Source organism: Dermacentor albipictus, chromosome 4 (assembly GCF_038994185.2).
Source record: "Dermacentor albipictus isolate Rhodes 1998 colony chromosome 4, USDA_Dalb.pri_finalv2, whole genome shotgun sequence".
NCBI lineage: Eukaryota > Metazoa > Arthropoda > Arachnida > Ixodida > Ixodidae > Dermacentor > Dermacentor albipictus.
The window spans coordinates 158,595,294-158,612,882 of record NC_091824.1 but is presented as its reverse complement, the minus strand read 5'-3'; the positions used below and the strand labels follow the sequence as shown (position 1 = coordinate 158,612,882).

General features: G+C 45.6%; 1 protein-coding gene across 2 annotated transcripts in view; it reads left to right on the top strand.

The window, feature by feature from the left end:
* The window catches only part of kuz (zinc-dependent metalloprotease kuz), a 56,289-nt gene that overhangs the window by 13,540 nt on the left and 25,160 nt on the right, over positions 1-17,589 (top strand). For both annotated transcript variants that reach the window (XM_065448902.2, XM_065448903.2), the window contains exons 2-7: positions 52-193; positions 1,407-1,528; positions 2,073-2,335; positions 7,640-7,984; positions 12,881-13,076; positions 13,937-14,121. In XM_065448902.2, coding sequence (XP_065304974.1) covers positions 52-193; positions 1,407-1,528; positions 2,073-2,335; positions 7,640-7,984; positions 12,881-13,076; positions 13,937-14,121 — 1,253 coding nt within the window. The remainder of the gene's footprint in view (positions 1-51; positions 194-1,406; positions 1,529-2,072; positions 2,336-7,639; positions 7,985-12,880; positions 13,077-13,936; positions 14,122-17,589) is intronic.

Here is a 17,589-nt window from a genome sequence, read left to right as displayed (position 1 = left end):
TGTTGGGGTAGTAAGAGATTGTTCTGTACAATGTTTGTGTTCTCTTTGCAGCAAGAAGACTTAATAGGTTTGTACGACACTATGAGCCTTTGATATACAATCACAATGATGTCCATGAACGACACATGCGGATCAAAAGGTCTCCCCAAGACTATGACACAGCACTCCACCTCAAGTTTTACGCACATAACAGGTAGGGCCCGCTCGGGAAGCACTATATTTTATATGTGCTGCTATCTCATGTCTCTAGGAGGCACTTTTCATTGCCAGCACGTTTGCAGAACGATTGTGCATGTGAGTGCATGTCTGCTGGTAGTATTTTACATGCAGGTGCCAGGTATATCATCATGTGCTTGAAAGTATTAAGTACTTGAACTGTCTACCACTGGTTCATAGTTTCTGTTTACTGTTATATGCAAAGTTTCTCAGACATCTTAAGTTAGTTTTAGAAAAGAACTTTGACAGCCATGGCAACCACTGTGTACATTCAGGGCAATGCTCTGATGTAATCTGCCTTGCGCCATCTAAGGGAGCTCCTACTATATGTATTTATAGATACTGCAATCCTTTACAACAGCAGGGTCGGAACATACAAGTACATTCATACAAACATACAGTTCAAGCAATAATGCCGACACTTGAATTCAGCATGGCAAAAAGAACAGAACGCATGACAAAAGGAGCAAATAAACTATGTGCGGTTGAGTCAAGAATGCAGATGCGCCTAAAAACGAGATAAAGAATTTAGTGTGATGACTTCATCAGGAAGTTCATTCCAATCAACTATTGTTCTTGTAACATAAGAATACTTGAAGCAGTTGTGCAGTGTTGATGGAGTTACTGCTAGGGAGTGTGTATGACGAGTAGCACAACCAGTTAAAGGTGTTAAGATGTGCGAAGCATAAATATGGTAGTGGCCATTAATTAGCTGAAAAAAAAGAATTTTAATCTGGAAACACGATTTCGTTCTGTAATTGAAGAGAAGCCACTACGTTTAAGGAGATCTGTGATACAAGTTTGTTATATAAATCTGTTATGAATTTGCAAGTACTCTTCAGCATACTTTGTGCATGTAGTCAGTGTCTTATGTTTACTTAGGGAGAGTGCTCACTCTCTCTAGTGTACTCTTGTTTGTAAAAAGCATAAATCTTTGATTATTCTTCTTCTGCAACCACTACGCATTTTATTTATTGCAGCGATTTGGACATTAGGTGCTTCTTTACAAGGGTTTATATTTGGCCTTGTTATAAAGTTTTGTAGATTTATAGCACTAAAAGACAAGAACAGAAGAGGATCAATGCTGGTCCTGTTTTCTCCCTGTCAGTACATGTGGTCTTTTGAGCTATGAAACCTGTGAAGCTGCACTGCTTGTTGACTAACGTGGGGTGCATTGCTTGATTTTTCAGACATTTTCATTTAAGGCTAAAACGTGACACATCAGTATTCAGCAATGACCTTGTGATAGAAGCACACGACAGGAGACCGCTGGACGTAGACCTGTCACATATTTACTCAGGGCATTTAGTAGGTGAGTGTGGTCATTCAGGACTTTCCGGTCTCTGTTAGACCTTCATATTACTTGCGTGCACGTTCTTGCACCCGTCGCAGATGGGCAGACCGACTTTGAAATCTTCCAACACTAGTAAGGACCCGTACTAAAGGAAGTTTGATTAATGACTAATGACGGTGCTAGATCTACCTGTATCAGAGTAAAAATGTCAGTTCTTGAAAAGGGAATTAGGGGGCATTTGAGTGCTAAGAAAGCTTATGCAAAGTAAAATTACAGCCGAGCAACCAATATTTTATGCACTGTAACAGTATGAGAACAGTCAGCAGCAGATAAGCAGAAAGTTTGCAGATGTGATAAAGTGTGGCCCAGCAGGAGCTGTGTACAAATATTAGTAAGATGTTGAAAGTGTTAACAACCTCATAAGACATCTGCAGTGATTACAAGTAATGCTAACAGTCGTGCTTTCTTGTGCTAGTCTGGTATTCAGAGCAATACTCTGAGGTTGAATTGTAACAACCCTTTTATCGCTTCACTAACAATCCTTGCTCTTTGTCTCTTGCAGGGGAGCCAACGAGTCATGTATTTGGGGCTCTACACGATGGTGTTTTTGAGGGACGCATCGAGACAACAAAGGGCCACTACTACGCAGAGCGGGCCAACAAATACTTTGCTGAAGACCGACCATACCACTCCATCATGTATTCTGCCAATGATGTTGAGCTTCCAGACCACGAAAATGACACTACTCAGCCTGGCTGTGGCATCACAGAGGACGTGCGGCAGTGGATGGACAGGGTTGCCAACAGCGCTGTGCCAGACACAGCTGTGAGTTGTCTACCATTTCTGCATTGCTTCTGTTCTACCCTGTGCCCGGGACCTTCCAGCCATAATTTGTAGGTGCAACATTCAGGGAGACGCTGTTGGGCAGTGTCTCCCACCAAATCCCAACACCTGGGATTTTAATCTCCTGTCTAGGTTACAGAACAAGTGTCTTACCTTGACTATAGAAAGTGCTGTCATCATAATAGCATTTGTATTCTTTGGCAATGGTTTTCATGATAAGTAAGTACAAGTTTTATTTTCCAGGTTCAACTGGAGGGTTTTCTGGCTATAAGCTGCATGAGCAGCTTGACTATGTCCACATAACCCCTACAAGCAGTAGCACATGAGTGGTACAGAAATCAGACACACATACAATAGTTACAGTCAATAAAGAGAAAACATTCACCAGTTATACATAAAGAGTTTAATAATCTTCGCACAAAAATTTAAACAATAGAATCGAGAATAGAGACACTCAAATGGACATACAAATGTACAGAATTAAATCATAGGAATAATCAAGCAAAACATAAAAAAAGACATAAAATCACATTTCAACAAAATATTTCTGCAGCTCAGCTTTGGTATATCCTATTGTGTGTTTATACATGTTTAGAACATGGGCCAGGTTGCAAGACTACATTCGTAATTTATAATTAGTGCGAGAACATGGTATATTCCATGTATTAATTATGTTAGCATGACGCATGTCCAAAGATGCCAGAGTCAAATAATAATCGGCAATGGATGCCGTCGAAAAATACATTTTTTTTTGTAACAACTTAAAGTGATACAAATGATTGACCCGGACAACGTTATGTGCTTCAAAAGCATACTTGGAGGTAGTTGTATTATCAACATCGGCAAATATTCGAACAATTTTCTTTTGCAGTACGAGAACCTTATTCATGTTTGTTTTGGTCATTGAGGCTCATACTCAATTGCAGTAGTTAAGGTGAGAAAAAAAAGTGCGTAATAAGCTTGTAATTTACATTTCAAAGGTAAAGTTTCATGACATCGCGACAGAACCCCCCAGGTGGAAGAGAGTTTCTTGCAGACAAAGTCAGTATGGGCATCCTAGATTAAATAACATGAAAAATATACTCAAAGTATCTTGTGCACTTCAACTACAGTCGAAACCCGCGGTAACGAAATCCCGAGAGAACGAAATTCTCGCCGCAACGAAATATTTTCGGATCCCCGGCGAACAGCCATAGGAGTCGATGCATTTCCTATCTCGCGACAACGCAACTTTTTTATATAGCAATCCCTCATCAACGAAATTTTCTGAAACGACAGTCCCCAAATAATCTACTCATGTAACACTAGTTGTGCCCGGAAACTGCTCAAATGCATTCGTTGTGCGCTTAAATTGCATTAACTACCGCCACAGCACACTTGCGTGGCCGCCGCTATCATTGTTTACAATAAAAAAAGCCTCGCACCACCTCTCGTGACAGACGGCATCGATGATGATGATGGTGGTCGTTCGCCCTTCGCAACGGGTGACTGCGCAGTGTCCGGACCAAAAATGCAATTAGCATTTAAATGATACAAATAAAAAAGACAAGAACCGTAGGCGATCTCGCAGGGAGCACATTTTATTTAATCCTGTGTGCCATTACAGCTTGTGCTAAATGCGGAGCGAAACGCCTGCGTGCATGGCAGCCAAATCGACATCTACTACACGTGAAGGCTCCGATAACCCGGATGACCCTTTAGTATCAGTGGGCTTTGTGTACCGCCACACATGGTTGTGTGCTCAGTGTCGTTGGTGCTATAGTGCGTCAATTGCGTGTCTCTGTGCCAATCGGACAATTTGCTGTGACAGCCTGCTAAGATGCTGCCTCCAGCCAAAAGGAGGAAATTTACGACACTGCAGGATAAGGCTGCAATTATTGTCCAAGCTGAAAAGGGCAGGAAGAAAATGGATATCGCCGAACAATTTGGAATTCCGTGCAGTTCGATATCGACGATTCTGAAAAACAAGGCCTCCATTCTCGGCGCGCTCGGAAATGGTGTGAGTGCGAAAAACAGAACGGTGAGTCCTGCGGCTTTTCCAGGCGTTGACAAGGCGGTGTTTGCATGGTTTTGTGAACAGCGTGCCAACAAAGTGCCGCTGTCTGGCAGAGTTCTTCAGCAGAAAGCGCTAGACTTCGCATGCATTCTCGGGCACGCTGATTTTAAGGCTAGCCCTGGCTGGTTGAGCCGTTTCAAAGCCTACCATGACATAGTGGCCAAAGTCATTTCCGGGGAGGCAGCAGCCGTCGACCCTTTGACAACGTTGTCGTGGCTGCTGACCAACAAAGAAGTATTGGACCAGTACAAGCCCTCGGACGTTTACAACGCAGATGAGACGGCCTTATTCTACGAGATGCTGCCATCGAAGACCCTGGACTTAAAAGGCCAGAAATGCCGCGGGGGGAAACACAGCAAGCGGTGTGTAACAATTTTGTTGTGCACCAACATGGACGGCACAGATAAACGGCCACTGCTTGTAATCGGCAGAAGTAAGAAGCCCCGCTGCTTCAAGGGTAATCGTCGGCTGCCCGTACAGTACACCGCGAACCTGAAGGCATGGATGATCCGGGCCATATTTGGCAGCTTGCTCGAGGCCTTCAATACGGACATGCGGAAGGCAGGCAGATCGGTCTGCCTTTTTTTGGACAATTGCAGTGCCCATCGTGTCGATGACATGGAACTGGCAAACGTGCGCTTGGTTTTTTTTCTATCGAACTGCACTTCCGTGCTGCAGCTGCTTGATCAAGGCGCCATTCGTAGCGTCAAGTGCGCCTACAAGGAGAGGCTGATTCAGCATCTGCTGCTGAACCTCCAGTTGAAGTGTCCCACCGTAGTGGGCATGTTCATGGCGCTTGAGATGATGGCCGCCGCATGGGTTGCGACGTCACCAGCCGTGATAGCTAATTGTTTTAATCATGCCGGCTTCATTGCCACTCGGCAAGCATCATGCGCTGATCCAGTGGCATCGCAAGAAGATCTGCCTGAAGGTGCACTAGTGCACAGTGCTGACGGCGCAGTGCCGCCATCGCTGGCCGACACATGGGATGAACTTTCTGCCGTGACAGATAGTGTTCCAGAGGGCCTCAGCATCGATGAGTTCGTTCGTGTGGATGAAGGTGTTGTCGTCCATGAAGAGATGACTGATGAGGTCATCATAAGTAGCGTTTGCCAAGGTGCTGACGACGCTGACGACCACCAGACACCAAATCAAGAGAGGACTGTGAACCCGCAGGATGTGTTGAATGCCTTCGATGTAATTAGATCATTTTTCGGTGAGCATGATGACGACGTGGCAATGGACCACTTCTTGCAGTGCGAGTCGAGAGCAGTAAAATTGCTGCAAGGCAAGGCTCAGCAAAGTAAGCTGACTGACTTTTGGCAATAATTTTTTTTTTCCAAGCCAATTTTCTTCCCTGTCTTTTCTGCCTCGTTTTCGCGCTAACGAAATTCCCGCAAAAGCGAAATGTTTTGCTTTCCCCGGCGATTTCGTTATTGCAGGTTTCGACTGTATTTCTATTTGGTGATCTTCAAAGTGAAGCATGCAAATGTGGTATTATCGTTTTGTTTCTTGCGCAAAATATTATAGCCTTAGACTTTGTAGGATTAATTTTTAACTTATTCATCCTTGACCACCTAGACAATTTAATTAGTAGGTCATTACATTTGACCATTAAATCGTTAAGGTAAGGGCCTGAAAGAAGCAGTGTGCTATCATCCGCATATATCACAAAATCAATGGAAGGATCTATGCTTACAATAAAAGGGGTCCCAATATGCTGCCTTGTGGGTAACCACAACTGATAGGCAAAAGGGATGAAAGTTCATTATCTAAAGACACCGACTGGCTTCTGTTTTGGAGATATTCTTCAAGCAATGTGAGTGGCCTTGACACATGTGAAAGGTTGGCCCACTACAGTATGCTCTCTTAGTAGCAGCAGTTGCTTTCTTCGTGTACTAACAGTGGCATTTTATGGAAATTAGCCATTTGTATAAGTATCTGCCTGTGGATAAGTCTGGCTCTTTAGAAAGAAGAGTGAGTTTGCCATTTAGGTACCTCCTGTAAGGTTGCTGTATACTTCAGTGTAGCATCATTTCCTTGTCTATTGCCCTCGCCACCTGTTGTTGCTGTCATTGGTTAGCACCGCAAAGAAGGCTCATCCAGCCCAGTCAGCCGTATTGGCCTTCTATTGCAGTAGCAGTTGGTGTGGACAATCAAAGCGCATTTGTTCTGGTGCTGCCGCCACTATTGCTGTCCTAGCAATATCGAGAACCCATGCCTGCCCCGTGCATGGAGGGTTGGAAGGTTTCCAAAAATGTGCAGTGCAAAAAACAATGAAGCCAAGTGCACACATCCTCGTGCTTTGCTCGCTCGTTTCTGCAGCTGAGCAAGGGCAGGGATTTCCTTTTCACTGCTTACATGGGTGTTGTGTGGAATAAAAGCTATGACCAACACTGTGGAGGTCACTTCGCGAGTGCGACTACAAACTGCGTGAGACTCTTTCGGGCAGCGTAGCGGCCGCACTTGCAAGAGCCTCGAAGGAACGATTCTCACTTGTCGGGGTTCGCTTCAAGACTGAACGTTTATTTTACAAAAGACATCGCAGTGACAAGAAAAGGAAAATACAAAATCCAAGTTGTCCGTTGGCCACACCGACGCCTTTGTCCTTCTCGGTGACGCCGGCCATTCGCGCCCAGCAGGTGATCTGCCGAAAACATGGCACGGATCAGGTTGCGGGTCGAGGCACCGGTCGGGACGCCAGCCCAGCGGGCACCCCTCGTCCGTTCGCCGGCTCCCTCTGGGTGCGTCGCCGGGCCCCCAACCACAGTTGCAAGAAACGTGCGACGGTCGCTAGCAATTCTCAACACGTTGTGCGCAAAAACATTAGCGTTCCTACTGAGCAGCAGTGTGCGTACCACACCGTGGTGCATACAGTAATGTGAGGGGAATAGACAGTACATTTCTAGCTACATACACTGATGGTTTTCTTTTGGTCACATCTTGCGCAACATTGAGCTGTGAGGAGTGCAATGCTGATGGTGGAACTCTTCATCATGCCAGCATTGTGGAACACCTAATAGCCACCAGGTACTATTTATGCTGTGCAGCAATTCTGGCTCCCACTTCAGCTTTATCATAACGAGGTTTTAGTGTAGTGTTTTAAAGGCATTGCAATGTGTGTGGGCATGCATGTGCATGTTGTGGGAGTGACGCTGGCCTGGTTGCAGTTAGTGCCTTGGATGCATATCAGAGTGACCTGCCCATACTTTCTCGAAACCTGCTTACAGGAGAGTGGCTGGAGCAAGCCAAGGCGTGCTGTGCGCTCTCCAAGTGAGGAGCGGCATCACCATTTTTCGGAGGCACCGCAGGCCAAGTATTTGCGGTCGGCAGGCAGCCTGCATCTGGGCACAGGAGGGACCAGCTATCTGCCCAAGAGACGCGTCTGCAACCTGTTTGTGCAGACAGACACCTTCCTCTGGGACCACATCACAAGCACGGGCAGGGATCCTGTCAAGGCACGCGAGGAGATCTCATCTCTCATAGCCCAGCATGTCGAGGCTGCCAGTCGCATCTACCGAAGCACAAATTTCAATGGCATTCGGGATATCAAGTTCGCTGTGCAGAGGATACGGGTGCGTGATGAACAGGACTGCATTACTAGAAAGTTTTAATTTGCTTGTATTTGTAATTATCATTCATAAAATGGTGGGTTATTACTAGTGTTTTAATTTGTCCGTATATTTAATTACCATTTACAAAATGCTGGATTATTGGGCACATAAATGCAAGCTGTCGGATTGGTGGTGCAAAGTTTATGCAGAGAAGGCACAATTGTTATTGCAGTAATGAACTGTATGTACTCAACTTATCTGCCGGCATAAAGCGTTGGCAGCGACGAAATGAACAATATGCAGTCTCTTTTATTTTATATTGCCTTCACGAAAACACTCGTATAGCACATTTGTTTGGTGTGCTGCTAAAAGCATCACAAGATGTTGCTACGAGCATTGTTAGTGCCATCTGCGATTTCTATAACCTACTAGTATTTCTGTAAAAAATATTACATATAAATGGGAGCTAAAGCTCTCTATACTGTCTGCCTTGTGCAGCCAAACCACATTACAGTAAAACCTCGTTAAACCGTACCCGCTTAAACAGTAGTTTCGGTTTAAAAGTAGTAAAGTCAATTCCCCGACGCAGCGGCCATTGAATATAATGTATTTTGTATCCGCATAAACCGCACCAGCCTATCGCGTACGCATCGGTTAAAACGTAGCGTTTCCACTTTTCGTCGCGCGAACACGGCGGTGCGTCGTCTCCATCGGGCGGCCCGGCAGAACAACAAGCCTCAGAGATTGGTACAACGGTCTCCAAGCGCCCTGTGCGTTTGCACGTGAAGCCGCATCAACATCAACATCATTTCGACGCCGCATGGACGCCGTGCCAGAGAGCGTTGCGGCGTCGTGCAAGCGAGGACTCGCGTCATGCCGAAGCTAGGATAAAAAAGACACCGGGTGCTCAGCATAGAAGAAAAATTAGACATCCTCCGTGCTACCGAACGTGACACAAAGAAGTCGGCGCTGGCCCGCGACATGGATTTGCTGTTGACTACAGTGTGTGGCACTTGGAATGCGAAGTTGCTCGGCAGCGCTGCTGCGACCGCGAAGAGATGTCTGCTACGAGGTTCGACTTTTCACCATCGTTGCCGCTGTTGTTGCCGAAGTGTCAACTAGCGACAGTGATGAGGACGACACGGAAAGCGACAGCACGGGCTATTCAGGCCCAACAGTGGCAGAAGCTGCGTGTTACGTCGGCCTCATGAATGCGATCGTCGCAAGGAGAACAGGGGCGCGATAACGTAACTATTCCAAATGAAAAGTTTTCCGAACTCCGGCACCCGGCAATGAAAAAGGCGCCCCGGGACTTATGCAGCACTACTGCGCGCGTGCACGGACGTAACGCCAACGAGGAATCTGCCGTGCGAGTGTTTGCCGAGAGGAGGGGGGCTGGCTGAGAAGCTGGCACGCAGCTTCAGTAAGTTTGAGGCCGCTGTCGTCGTGCTAGGCCACCGCGACATCAAACGAAAACAACACTTACGTCCCGCGAAGTGAATAAATACTGCATGTTTTTTCCCCTTTCATCGCACTCTCTCTGAGTTCCGTTTTCGACAGGTAAGTGGGCGATCTCATGCTATTTCGCTTAAACAGTACTACCGTTTAGTACGTACTTTTTCCCAGCTCCGGCCGACTACGGTTTAACGAGGTTTCACTGTACCATATTGAAGTAGCATCTGAAACGAGAATTTGTGTTTTAGGTTTGGTTTTGCAGTAAGCCATAGGAAACCACCATAGTCAAAGGAATCGCTGCTTGGAACCACACAAAAACCATTTCATTAGTCTTATCCTCAAAAGGTACTATTTAAAACGCATTGCTCTTGGTGGCCTCGCATTTGCCACAGCAATATGGCCTCTCTTCTTTAGGGGGTGGAAGCATGCAGAAGTGTGGATTTTTGTTGCATGCCACACAATTCAAATTTTTGAAAGAATTTGTAAATTACGAAGACTGTGCTTAAGCTAAACATTGCTCCACTTTTAACTTTTACAGCATCAGACATTGCTGTCACTGTTGCATTTGAAAACCGCACCTAACCATGAGCACGAGCATGGTTAGTGCTCATGTCTGCTTCACAGTGCCCAATGATTCGCTATTTTAGTGTTGGCTATGATGAGGTTCATCTTCAGCAATACAATATCGAAGTTATGTTTGAATTTCCTTCTTTAGAACGTTGCTTATGTGCTCACAAAGCATGAATGACACTTCAGAATTTCCCAGTACTCGGTAAGAATTTAACAGACGGATTCTGTTATATCATGATATTATTGTATTTACTCGCATAATGGTGACACTCGTGTAATGATCTCACCCCTGAATTTTGTCGTCAAAATTTGATTTTTTAAATTTACCGTGTAATGATCGCACTCCGAACTTGTTGCAGCCATATGTCGTGTGCCAAGTCTAGCTAATAATGATTGCGCTTACCATCTGTCGAATGCTACGCAAACGACTCTTGAAGACGCGGTCTACAAGCGGTCTACACGCACCAAACAGATGCCCCATTTCATTCCTTTCATCACTTTCCGCACTTCCATAAAAAAAAAAGAAAAGCTACAACCAAACATGCCTTTATTATGTGTAGGCATTATAATGGTGGTGGTCAACAACAAAAAAGGCGCCTTTCGATTCTTCTCGTCTGCACTTGTGGGCATGCAACAAAACGCGAGCGGCAACGATAGCAGCCACCTTTACACAGAAACGTTATAAGTGTACCCTATTCATACACCGACCCTTGTAACACAGCTAAGATATTCGCCCACCTTTAGCGGAAACGTGCCGTATTGGCATAGTAGTGAAGACAAATACCGCAGTTTCCACAGCATGCCCGCCACGTGTTTTTATGTCACTGGCAGCTAAGCTCGCCCATCAGTTTCTGTGCCCTCAAAGTGGACATGGCTACGTTATTGCTGCAAACTTGCCGATATTAACAATATTATTCATTACTGATACGGAAGAAACTGTTTCAATGCATGTAATGTACTCACGAGAAGAAGAAAAATCGCGTTCGGCTTGCTCCGCCGGCCGCCATTTTTGTTTTGGTGTCCCGTACCACATATAGCGGCAACTGCCTATTTGTTGACCTGTTGTCATCTCACAGAAAATACGGGATGAAAAAAATTTTTTTTTCTTTTTGCGGGAAATTTAACCCACGTAATGATCGTACCCCCGAATTTGCGTCAATTTTTTGACAAATAAGTGCAATCATTATGCGAGTAGATACGGTAAATTTTGAAAGTGCCATATTTGGTGCAACAGAGAGCTGCTTCACATTGCTGGGCAGGACTAGGAATCGTACATGCAAACAATAATGGATTCTGTAGGGCAGGTGAGTCATAAAAAAAGCCTGCATTGTGGCTTAGCGAGTGGTGGGAAGCAGCAGTGAGATGCCTTGATCTTTAGCATCGTGTTTTTGATAGCTTGAAAAAAAAATACACATCGAGGGTGGTACAGCTTATATGAATGAGAAGTATTCGACCAACAATGCCATGAATGCTGTCAGCCACACATTCGGAAGTGTTCAATGCGAAGTCTTGCAACATCTTGTGAAAGTGAAACTATCTTTGAAGGTAATTGCCAGAGAACACAACCCCTGGACACACAAGCGATGTACCATTTTTATTTTTTTCAGCACTTACGAAGGAGACTACCCAGGAATTCTAACTGCTAATGGCTCCTTTCTGTCGTGCAGTGTTATTTGAAAAGCTGTAGAGTACATTCAGGAACATACTTTTGTTTTCATGTTGCCTTTTATCATGTGTCCACATGTTTCATGTTCTGAAGAAAACACAGACAGTGTGAGAAAAGAAAATACCCTACAGCATATTCTTGTGCCTGGGTTGAGGAATCAATGGAGAGCGCGAAAAGTCTGGTGGAAAAATCACGCTGCACTGCTCTATGGTGGGAACAGTGACACTACTGACAAAATATGATTTATTACTGATGCGAGAGTGTCAAATGGCCGCTTGAGTGAAAAAAGCCAACGTCTGTCGGTAGCAGTGGAATGGCACCTAAACTCTCTTTGCACTGGCTGCGACGCCACATCACGAGCACGCCTCAATGGAGTAGAGCGGGCTAAAGGGAACGCCTGCTGCTGCAATGACGCGCCAAGTGTTGCATGAGGGTAGAGGGCATCGCCGCGATGCCATGTCACCCTCGCTTTCGGCACAAGCCGCCCCTCGATAGAGCAGAGCTATAGCAGGCCTGTGCACTCTATGACGTCATGCTACTTGAACCGAAATTCCCACTGTCAAAGCCAGCGTGACGAAAGCGATGACGTCAAAATCACCGCAGCTTACTCGGGAGCATCCCCATTAGATTCTATGGCAGTTGGGCAAGGCAGCAGGGATTGAAGTGCACATGCCTTGTGCTATCTAGGAGGCGTTAGCAGAGTGGGTGAAAGGGACACCTGTTGCAGCAGTAGCACGCCATGTGTTATGTGCAGGGAGAGGGCATCGCCGGCTCGGCGGCATGCGGTGATGGCACTGCAGGCTGCTGCTGCTTGCTTTCTTGGGCAGCACATACAGCTGTGGTACACTACTCGCAGTGCGAAACTCAAACTGCTCAGCACCGTTCAATTGTACATTACTGCTTTCTTTCGCATTCACAACCCATAAGAAGTATTCGGGTATCCTCGGATCTTTTTCGGACTTTCTCTGTGCGAATACTAAACTTGCCTTTACATTAAAGAAACAAGCGCCAATATTTTCCTAGCTATGTAACGTTTCTCTTTCTCGGCTAAGTACGTAATGTTTCACAACCTTAGAACAGCCCACCCTATGCATGCAGTTGATTTGAAATTTGGGGTCTGTGCAGCTATATTGCATATGCTTAAGGCTCATTATATCTTTGCAATGTCAATAACAACTTGTCAGTTATGATTAACTCTCTGTATTAATGTGAACCGTTCTTTGCAGATCAATGACAGCTCAGCCTGTTACGATGAAAGGCATCGTCGGTCGAATGCGTTCTGTGCGGGCAACCTGGACGCATCCAACTTCTTGAACCTCAACTCCCTGTCCAACCACGATGACTTCTGCCTGGCCTATGTGTGGACTTTCCGGGATTTCCAGCATGGCACCTTGGGTCTGGCCTGGGTAGCATCGGTTAATGGTAGGCCTCCAAATCCCCCTTTTTGTCATTGACATATGGTGAAACACTTGTAGCGTTGGTGCATTGAACTTTATTTGAGTGAAAAACCTGAATATTATTGGTACATAATGGGGACAGACAAAGAAAATATTGCTCAATCTGTTTGTTAAGAACTATGAAGATACGAGGCAGTTCTCTTGTATAGTAGTAGTAATAACTGGTTGTTTATTTCAATAATTAACTAAAGGAAAAGGAATGGTAGGAAAATTGCTGCTGACTGCAATAACTGTCTAGCGCAGTCTGCCGACACCTGAATCGCGGTCAACACTTGTGTACCCTCCACACTGAAATGGTTCACGCTAGAATGGTTCCCTTGTGAAACCCTGCAAAAGAGCATTTCTTTCATCAAATAGACAGTAGCATTGAAACTTGTGCATGCTCGCACTGCTCCTTATAATATTTTTCAGCATCTTCCACACGACCTTGGCATTCAGTTCCATGACAGGCACCGTGATTGTCAAGCTAGCAAAAAATTTTCTTAAGCAGGGCTTGTAGTGTTGCTACGGAAGATAAAAGAATTGGGAGATAAGGTTCAAAAATATTGCGGGTTGATGGCAACAAAAAAAAAACTATGATAGGGCAAGTGTATAAAGTTACAACGTCATCACTTTCTGGCAATAACCATTTGCTTTAAACGGTGAAATGTGACTGTAACATTGCAACCAAAGGAATATGCCTATGGCTGATTTCTTTCTTTTAAAAATTTTTTCACATATCTACTTTTCAAAGGCTGCGAATCTTCTTCAATACTAACGTCGGACTTGGTGTGGAACCCTTTTTTATTAATTTGGTTGACACCTGCTACTTTGCTCTATTTGTAGGTGCATCTGGTGGAATCTGTGAGAAGTACAAGACATACTCTGAGAACATCAATGGAAAGTCGGAGAATGTCAAACGCAGTCTCAACACGGGCATCATAACATTCCTCAATCACAATGCCAAGATCCCGCTCAAGGTGTCGGAGATCACATTTGCCCATGAGATCGGCCACAACTTTGGCTCACCTGTGAGTGCCCTGCAATGCTAAACCTATCGAAGCTCTTGCTTAGTCGACAAATGCCTTCATCGTTTGTTGTTGTTACAGTCCTCTCTACAATGGAACCTCATTAATGTGTACCGGGCAGGAACGTAGTAGATCTATGCACTAAACAGTGGTGCAGTGAAATCTCATTTCTACAAACCTCACATTAAAGTGAAACCTTGTTAAAGAGACACTAAAGGTTACTATTAAGTCAACGTGGACTGTTGAAATACCATCACAGAAACCTCGAAACGCTTGTTTCGTGGCAAGGAGAGACTTATTTTAAGAGAAAATGCGTTCTGAAGCGTCCGCGTACCTCTAGTGCAGTTCAAATCGCCCGCCCTCCGATCGAGGAGAACTGACATCATGGTCTCATAGTGACGTTGCGCCATCGGTGAGTAGAACGGCGTCCGCAGACGGCGCTACGGCTTTTCTGCGCAAAACGCAAACGCGCGGCCAGAAACAGAGCCAAGACAGAGCCGACAGCAGAGCGAAAGCGGGAGTATGGTGGCTAGTGGAAGGAGAAACTAATTACGTCCCACATTACGTCCCACGGCACACGGAAAGTCCGTTTTCGTTAAACTATAGGCTGCGGCGAGCTCGCAGCGTGGTCGGCGTGGTCTGTGAGAAGTGACGAGCCTTTCCGCACTCGCAACAGGGCATAAAAAAGTGCGAATCGACGCAAAACTCGGCCTAGAAACGTGCTTCGCCACAGCCGACCCAGATGTCGTTTCCCGCACCGCCACCAGGCGCCGCTACTATACCTCAAGCTCCAGCGCAAGACGCCCATAAGCTGGTACTTCATTCTATGACGCAAACTTCGACGCTCGTCGCAATGGACCCTGACACCGACAGATTGGCTCGCGATGGTGGGCTCAACTTCAGCGATTTGAGCCCCGACGAGCGCTACCTGCTGCTGAGGGCTCGCACTGCCGGCGTCGTTGCGTACTACGACGGCGGCCTCGACACCGGCTCTCCGGAGCGGGAAAGCAACGAGGGCTTCCCACGACATCACATGGACGTGGCATTCTCGCTGCTTGTTCCAAATGAAAGTTTCGCGAGCCAGCAGAACCCTCACAGCACGACGCAATAACGAAAGTACTGAAACTCCAAAGCGTGCGCGGCGCAGAGTCGTGCGCGCAGAGTCGAGCGAAAACGAAACCTTTCGACCACCCATACTACTGAAGGGTAACGTCAAAATCTTAGTTTTTCTTAGAATCAAGTAGACGTAGACAAGTAGCATTTTCTTCCGTCTTATAATCGAATGAAATGATATTTTTAATACGAGTAGTTGAGTATTAGTAACATAAATTACGGGGAGACCTTTCGTCATCGGTTTAGTACCGGAATGTCGCTGGGGGGTCTCAAATCGTGTCATGCATTTACCTCAATTTCTCGGTTACTAAAGCTCTGTTCGCGATTATATTGACGCCTTAGACGTTCTAGAACATTACTCTACCACTTTAACTTGACTTTCTGGTAACCTTTAGTGTCCCTTTAAACCGTAGTCGGCCGGAGCTTGGAAAATATACATACTAAATGGTAGTACTACTCAAATTAAATAGCGTGAGATCGCCCGCTTAAATGAAGCTTGGTGCTGGGCTAGTTGGTGATGCATTCTTTAAAACTTATGGTAACGCTAAAAGGGACGAACACTCAGTGAAAAGACAACACGACGGCGAGGGAACACTACTGACAATTGGTTTATTTTTGAAAAGTGTTCAATATTTAAGACAATCGCAACACATGCACACAACTGAACTACACCTTCTTATCGCAATATCGCAAACAGTCTTGGGAAGTGAAATGATGAAACACCCAAGCAGCAAGAAGTGAACACATGACCAATTGGTGAAAAGACATATGTTACAGTTTTTCAAATCTCTCCAGAAGTGTGCGCTCAGCCAAGTACAAATTTATTGAAACATCGCTGATGCACAGACATGCCTTTTTCTGTATGTGGAATGCTTCCAGCAAAACTAGCTTTAGTGCTTGCCCTTCTGCCCAGAACCTTTGCTTCTTTGAACCGTGGCGCACACTCGCAAACTATCACATGCGAAACTAAATTGGCCAGTTTGTCTTGTTCTGTTAAGTTTTGAGAGTGTTCCCTTTAAGCGGTCATTGAGGCAACGTCCCGGACGTCTGCTCGATATAGCACTTGCCGCAGGACAGGGGTAAAGAGTATACCACTCCTAGGGCGCACCTGATGAACACATCTTCATGCTGCTTTTTGCAACCGCGCTGACCTTCACCGCAGAAGCGGGGGCACAGCTTCACCAACTTGTTTGGCGCAGAAAAAACAAGCAGCACGTTGTGCCTGCTGGCCACTTTTTTGAAGTTGTGTGAAACCTTATGAATGTAAGGCATCACCTCAGGTTTGGTCTTCACGCGTTCAGGTGCAGCCTTCATTTGTCGGGGACCAAATTTCTTGAGGAGGGTTTCAGCGACTGCTACAAGGACCGAGCAAGGGAAGCCTGTGGCCAAAAGCCTGCGAACCTGATTGTCAAAACTAAAAAGCATTTCGTGCGGGCATGACTTTTGAAGTGCCGATTCCCTGCAGAGCAATGCAATTGCTCTTTTCAGGGTCTTTGAATGAGACGATTCATAGGGAAAAGCTCTTTTTTTGCACGTGGGAAATATGCCCAACAGGTGTGTCTCTTAGTTATCCTCAGCCTGAGGTCTATAAAACGTATCTCGCCATTTTGCAGAAGTTCATGGGTAAGAGCCAGGCCTTTACGATGGTCGATAAAAGTACTCAAGACCTGTCATACAGAATCTTCAAAAGAGGTGTAATTACGAGCTTTTAAAAAGACAAAAAAATCATCGACATATCTTGTGGGACATCTTTTTAGCTCATGTTGATCGCCTTTTGGATCGAGATATTATTGGAGGCCCAGTTTCAAAGGTTTTTAGATATCCACATGCTCTGACACATGCTCTGCTCAGTAAAAATCCTAGCATCGCCAGCGGCGAGTCAGGCTGTCAACATGGTGGGTCAACGCCAGCTGGTGTTCCCCGGCAATTTTCTCGAGCTAGTCATGCTCGATTCGCCCCATACGACTTTAGACAAACAGTTTAAATTCATGGTAGGAGCATTGAATGTTGTTCCTAGACATTTGTCAATGACGCAGGCGTGACAGTGTGCGAACACCGACATTCGAACTGTATGATTAGCACAAGGTCGTCAACAACGGTGCGCCGAAAAACTCTCATTTTGCAAACTTCACGGCTGTATACCTTGGGATAAAAACTGCCCAGCGATCATGCAATGCCCTTGCTGCAAGACCATTCAGTTTTCACAATCTTGCTGCATACCCACAATGAGTGTCTAATAGTTTTTTTGAGCACCACAAACACAGCTTTAGTCTCAAGCCACGGCAGTTGCGGCGCTTTCCAACGCGTTACTCTCATAGTCTCCCATGACCTCCGCACCCCACGCCCTATAAAAGCCGG